At 43.4% G+C, this 6057-nt stretch overlaps 1 protein-coding gene across 4 annotated transcripts; it reads left to right on the top strand.

Annotated features, from left to right (window-relative positions):
• The first annotated feature begins 365 nt into the window (after positions 1–365).
• LOC112290828 (uncharacterized) lies at positions 366–5736 on the top strand. 4 transcript variants are annotated; one of them, XM_073538412.2, is made up of 13 exons: positions 366–585; positions 1122–1207; positions 1804–1953; positions 2115–2402; positions 2612–2700; positions 2833–2985; positions 3133–3295; positions 3512–3632; positions 3830–3930; positions 4110–4217; positions 4591–4812; positions 5013–5151; positions 5511–5736. In XM_073538412.2, exons 1-13 carry the CDS (start codon positions 420–422, stop codon positions 5615–5617), a joined length of 1893 nt encoding a protein of 630 aa, XP_073394513.2. In that variant the 5' UTR covers positions 366–419; the 3' UTR covers positions 5618–5736. The 4 variants fall into 4 exon arrangements, with proteins under 4 accessions (XP_073394513.2, XP_073394512.2, XP_073394514.1 ...); XM_073538411.2 differs by having other exon boundaries at positions 370–585; positions 1771–1953; XM_073538413.2 differs by lacking the exon at positions 366–585 and adding an exon at positions 735–986 and having other exon boundaries at positions 1771–1953.
• The last annotated feature ends 321 nt before the right edge of the window (positions 5737–6057 follow it).

Genomic DNA, 6057 nt, shown 5'->3' with positions numbered 1-6057 from the left:
CAGAAAAGCCCAAATTTACCACATTCGACGCAACATCGCTGCCAAAAAGCACAAGCCAAAGCAGTCGTCACCGTCAAACTCTGCACAAATACACTCACAAAAGTAATATATTAGCAACGAGATAAGCACACATTTATCCCCGCTAATCCGCATGGATCGGATGCTAGAAAATGGCGAGAACCAACGACGAAATGAGTTTCACGTGAGTGAGGATCATCGTCGTGCAGCGCAATTTGATGGGGGAAGACAAATTGCGCTTCGGAGATTCTGCGGCATCCATCGTGAAGATTGGATGCGGTAAACCAAGCGGATCAGCAGCAGCAGCAGCAATCCTGGACGACGATCTGCGCAGCGGATCACGATTCAACCTACAGGATCCAAAGAGGGAATCACCGCGACGAGGATGAGATATTAAATCCATGATAAGCGTCGATTGCCACTGTATGAGGTTGAGAACCGCAGCATCCAGACGATTGCGGAGCCTCATTACCCCCCAGAGCAGCAGGTGCAGTAAGCGTCAAGCTGCTACCCACCTTTGTGAGACTGTCGAGCTGGTGCCCCCAGAGATTGCTGTCCATGCTTTTGGTGCGACTCGGAACCGGATTCTTTGGTGGGTTGTGGGAAAATTATGGCTCTTGTTGGGTGCGGAACCAGCTGGACTAGGATGTCCGTTAAAAATTTACTTTCACTCCACCGGCATTCCATGTTACATGAACGACAACATCGCTCACATCCTAAAGTCATTCGGGCCTTGAGTGGAATCCTTCTCTCTTTCCAAATGACTGCGATGTGTAGCGGTGGGAACCTATGAGGGTTTTATAGGTTGGGTTTTATGGGGAAGGGTTGTGGGGAGACAATAATGGAGGCGTCTTTATAATGCTCCTTTTGGATGTGGCTGGATTCCGTGTGTAGATTGATATTTCATTCCCAGTCCATTGGCATTTATTTGTCAGGTTCCAATCGACCAATCTCGCCAATGTTGTGAGGTTTTTCTCTCTCCCTGAAGCTGTGTTCCTCGACACGTGACTCTGGGGGGTTCTTGGCTCGGATGGGTTTGTCCATAACTGCATCCCAAGTAGAAACCATGTAGGTTACATATTGATGTTGTTGTAATGGCTCAGCAAGCGCACGGCCTGGAAGTGTCGAAGATATCGAGCTTCTGACAAGAGGGTGCTTGCCTCGAACACAAACCTGTGCGGAATGCACAGTAAGTCGTCTTGCCCCCCTCATGAATCTTATGGTAGCTCTGTCGACATGGAGGTGTTTTTTTCTTGGTCAGCGTGCTGTTCGAATTTTTCCAGCCTCATTTAAGTCGAAATATTGAGTTGAAGCATTCGCGAAATTCGGTGGTAGGCAGGTAGGTAGGCTGTATCTCGTGGGTTCCGTATGCGGATTAGTTATGCATGTATCAGAAGATTGTATCCTAGATATTTCTCATGGGGTTGTGGAAAGAATTGGGAAGCAACTTTTCCTTTGGTATCTGGGTGCCGAACAATGCGGCAGTTGCTCTGTCAGTCGGCGCAGTGGTGAATGGAGTAGCTCGGAACCACCTGGTGTTCGAATTTGAATTTGAATTAGCACTTGCGGGGCCTCAAGTGCATTAGTCGCAGGAGGAAGGGTTATTCAATCTACAACCAGATTATGTAATGTAGATTGGTCAACAAACCCGACTCATAGGGAATGAAATTTGATCAGGATCTTTTCCCATATTCAATCTTGTTAACCTGGAGGTGTATTGCTACCAGTAGTAATGTTTAGTTGCGAATGCAGCCCAGTGATGATAAGATCGAAACCCAACTGCAGCTTGCTTGGGTGTGGTGGATTTTGTTGATGGCGGCCCTGCTTCAAGTTTCGACTGTCCTCTCGTCCAAGTGGGGAGGGACCCTGCAATGCAATGCTTCTTTGAAGTCCCTACGCTCCCATGCTTCCTTGAAGTCCTCGTCACAATGTAGAGTGAGTTTCAGTATATAATGAACGTTATCAAATCATGTAGTGCATGCTCAGCCTTCATTAATCTTCATCTCTGTGTCTTGATTTAAGAGAATTTCACCATTACAGTAATTCAGGTTCAGCTTTAGTAAGAGACTATGTTTTTGCAATTTACTTTTTCGCAGTCTGTTCCTGGCTTCAGAGATACAAGCTTTGACAAGCTATTATGGTATACAAATCCTTGCACCAGAAGGCAAAAGAGCGGATGCCCAGGTCTTGCTCGAGCCAAAACATCAGATTACACGATCATAGAGAGAACCTGCCAAGTAGGGGATCACTTCTTGGATGATTTGAGTACGTACATCATTCGCCAAACCTACAAAGTGATTTCCAAGTATCTACCGCCCGATTGGGATCCCCTTGGTTTTCTGCCGCTGAACGTTCAAACCAACCTTCAAAAAAATGAAGCGATTGTAAGTAAACATAAACTGGCCCTTGCATTTTCTGGTCTGAATTTCATCATTTTCGCTAAACACAACGATGGCTGCTGTGTGAGGTCATTGAAATCCACACAACAATTAAATGGTATTGAGGCAGCCGGACCATTCTTGGCTGAAAAGACCTCATCCCGGGCATTGCACACTTACCCAAATTGTATATTCGGTGGACCATTTTGTAACAGGCGACCCTGGTACTTCGCGAAACACTAGTGTTTTTTCTATTTTACCTCGTATATCGCCGGGTAGGTCGATTCTGCAGATGGATGTACGGGTAAGTCCCTAACTCGTTACAATAACTTTGTATTCTCTGCATTGTATACCTCTTGTCCCTTGTGCATTCGGTTTGACGACGCCATTTGTTTTGTTTAACACTACCGACTCGCTGGGGGTGGGAACAATTCAGCGTGTACCTGCGTGCGGAACGTATAAAGGTGCAGGGTCGGGAACATGCTTTTGACGACACTGAATTTGATGAAGAGGGTTTTGCAATGTCGCCATTTCGAGCCGCACGAAGGCCTTTTCGTTATATTATTATGCTTTGGGCCAGCACAAGACTGTAAGTACATTCTGTCCTTGCCAGTTGAATACCCTGATTCATCCGAAACAGATTTAGACTGTGAGGGAATCCATCACTTTTCATGCTGTTCCAAACAGTATAGACATCACATGGCCTGTTGATGTTACGATTGTGGATGTGGGACAGGTTGTGGGTAGTATCGATAATGTTCAAGTTGGAGAAACTCTGCACTCCGGATTTAATATACGATATTCGAGCATCGTCTTTCGTCATTACGATCACGTGGTTCTTTTTCCGTTGGAAACGACTCTACGTTGAACATCTTCTTATAACAAAACCAGAAATTGATGTAAACCCATTCAACCTTTCTGTCATCGTGTCTAGATTCTATTTCAGAAGTCGCATATTACTGCTGTTATCGCAGTAATGGCTACGAAGCACCGAGTTTGAAGATTAAGTGTGTTTTAAATTTTAGGACTTTGTTCTAGGAACCAACCCAGCGTGAATAGAGCGGAGCCACGCATTGAAATAGTTAAAGACACTGGGATTGTTTTGTCATGTGTAGAGCCAAATATTTGCAATCGATAAAATAGCGTCGCTACTTATGTATGGCCTAGCAGCATCGTGCGTCGCTGAGGTCTTGGGCATGGCACTGGGTTCACTTCTAGCTGTTGGTGGAGTCTCTGGTATGCAATTCTCATGGACCCTTCGTTCTTTCTACATGACTTACATGTGCTCGTTGCCGTAGTTATAGCACTTCTAGATTGCTTTCATATGGTATTTGATCTTCAGACGATCTAAGATACTATCAAGAAGCAAGAGGAGTGTAAACCTCATCATCCGGATCGATTGGCTTGACATGATTATATGGGCATGGGTCCAGGTCTAGCGGTGGGTTTAGCGGCCCAGGAAGTTGTGGGAAACATGTTTGGTGGCGCATCTCTCTTCCTTACCCGGCCATTTGATATTGGTGAAAAAATTAAGGTTGTCATTCACACGTGCTCGTCTTGCCGAATATGGAAAGCTCTGGTTGAATGTCTTTGTGTATTTTAACCGCGTTCGAGCAATCTGCAAAAATCGTCGTATCATGAGGGTTAAGCACGCACTGTCTGTAACGCTGTCTTAGGATAACTAATGGAGTCGTGAGGATTTTCTGGATACAGGCTGGAAGTGTAGCGGGACGTGTGCAGGATATTGGATTCATGCAAACCAAGGTTCAGGGTTTCGACGGCGTTCCTCTGCTTGTTCCTAATAAAGCATTCACCAGTCAGGTTAGTGCTGTGTTTCTCGATGTCAGGTGGACCTGTGAGATCGTTTCAGTATTTCTTTTGCAATCATCAGCAAAGCGGTGGGCTACTTAGATCCATTCAGGTGGTCAGACTGCCGTAACCTAGAAACCTCATTGTAGTTCTTATGATATGTTGAAGTCATGTTAATTCCTTTGTAAAAATATGAACATATCGGTGGCTAAGGGCAACGAGATTACACTCGCGGAAACACGCCAAACAGGTGATGTAGAATTGTGCAGAACCAGTCTGTGTGCATACTCGTGTATTTGCATAAGAATAACAGTGAGCACCTACATCAAGTGAATTGGTTTTCTTGTTTGTTAATTGTCGAACTATTGCGTATTGTAATATGTAGGTTATCACGAACTTTTCAAGGGCAAACTCTAGGGTGCTTGAGGCAACTTTTCAGCTGGATAACAGACATATCTTCATGGTGAACAGTATAACAGAGGAAGTCACGAAAAACTTGCTTTCACATCCAAATATTGACAGCTCAAGGACCAGCCCCATCTGCTACTTGCGGACTATGGGAGATGACGGGCCTGAGATATCCGTTACCTGTGTCGTTAAAGCCAGTGTGAGTCACCACACCTTGTATTTTCTTCAATTTCAAAACCACTATAGTGGTTCCAGCGTGCATTCTCCATAGAGCAACGTTTCCGAGTATCTGTTCAAGTGGTTCTGCTTTCACTACGACCCTTACAGTGACTTTTTATCCTCTTTGTGTGCTTCAAAATTGGAAGACTGAAGCACTGTTGTTTGAACCTTGGTGCGCAGGGAGGTGCAGTCTTTTACAGGATTCAACAAGAGATTCTTGTACAAACTGCGCAGATTATTACTGATATTCTGGGACCCGATTCTCCATTCATGCCTCTCGACACATCCTCTACTCAAGAATCTGAGCGTAGAAATGAAGGTCTCATACTTAAGCCCTTACCTCTATGAAAACTTTTATGACATGTACCCACAATGATTCTTTCATGTGTGACACAAGTCCGGGTCAGTATTATCAGGCCCAACAGTTCTGAGGTGGCTTCGATCAATCCCCCGAAGTAGCTGTGCATGCTTGTTCTGAGGAACACTACTAATCATGTGTATTCCCGTTTGTTCACCTGAGAGCTTTGATCGTACCTGAGGGTTTAGTTCGTGTCATGAGTACTAATTTTGCATCAAACTCAATTTTTCGGTGCAAACTAATGCCCGATGATGAGATAACGATGTGAATTGGAGAGCACAGCATCATGCATTGTAACATGGAGTGTGTGTATGTTGCAGAGCGCGTGAAACGAGCAGAGGAAGAGAAATTGGAGAGAAAATTGAAGAGGGAGAAAGAAGAAAAGAGGAATAGAAAACGGGAGGATATCAATATCAGCTTTTTGTAAGAACCACTTGAAAGAAGACTGAAGAGTTTGTTCATTTGCTAAAGCACTTGGGAATTGTCTTTCTTCTTCTGCTGTTATGAAAAGCTCATTTGAAAATGAATTAAGAGATTGATTCTGGATGCTTGTTTTATTGTGCCAATTTGGATGAATAAGCCATACTTTGTATATTTGTACACATATGTATATTCAAAGAAAACCAAGTCAGAATCCTATTATTCATCCAAAAATTCAGGTAAAATCATTTCAAGGTAATGAAGGTATTTGTCAGAAATTACATTTTCCATCAAAATCAATTTTTAATTCATTCTTACAAAAAAGTAAATACTATTTTTTTGTTCTTAATTTATAAAATATATATACCCCAATCATTTATTGTTTTGAAATGCCCATAATTTTGAGTTAATAAATTCAAAAAAATAAAATTTGACTAAGTATAATAA

Source organism: Physcomitrium patens, chromosome 13 (genome assembly GCF_059467195.1).
Source record: "Physcomitrium patens ecotype Gransden chromosome 13, ASM5946719v1, whole genome shotgun sequence".
NCBI classification, from domain to species: Eukaryota; Viridiplantae; Streptophyta; class Bryopsida; order Funariales; family Funariaceae; genus Physcomitrium; species Physcomitrium patens.
The sequence above is the reverse complement of the archived record's forward strand: the minus strand, read 5'-3'. Positions and strand labels throughout refer to the sequence as shown.

Coding starts and splice junctions, on each gene's coding strand:
- LOC112290828 (XM_073538411.2), top strand. CDS start 420: ATGATAAGCGTCGATTGCCACTGTATGAGGTTGAGAACCGCAGCATCC. Junction 1,208..1,770: donor AAACCTGTGCGGAATGCACA/GTAAGTCGTCTT, acceptor TTGCGAATGCAG/CCCAGTGATGATAAGATCGA. Junction 4,813..5,012: donor CCTGTGTCGTTAAAGCCAGT/GTGAGTCACCAC, acceptor CTTGGTGCGCAG/GGAGGTGCAGTCTTTTACAG.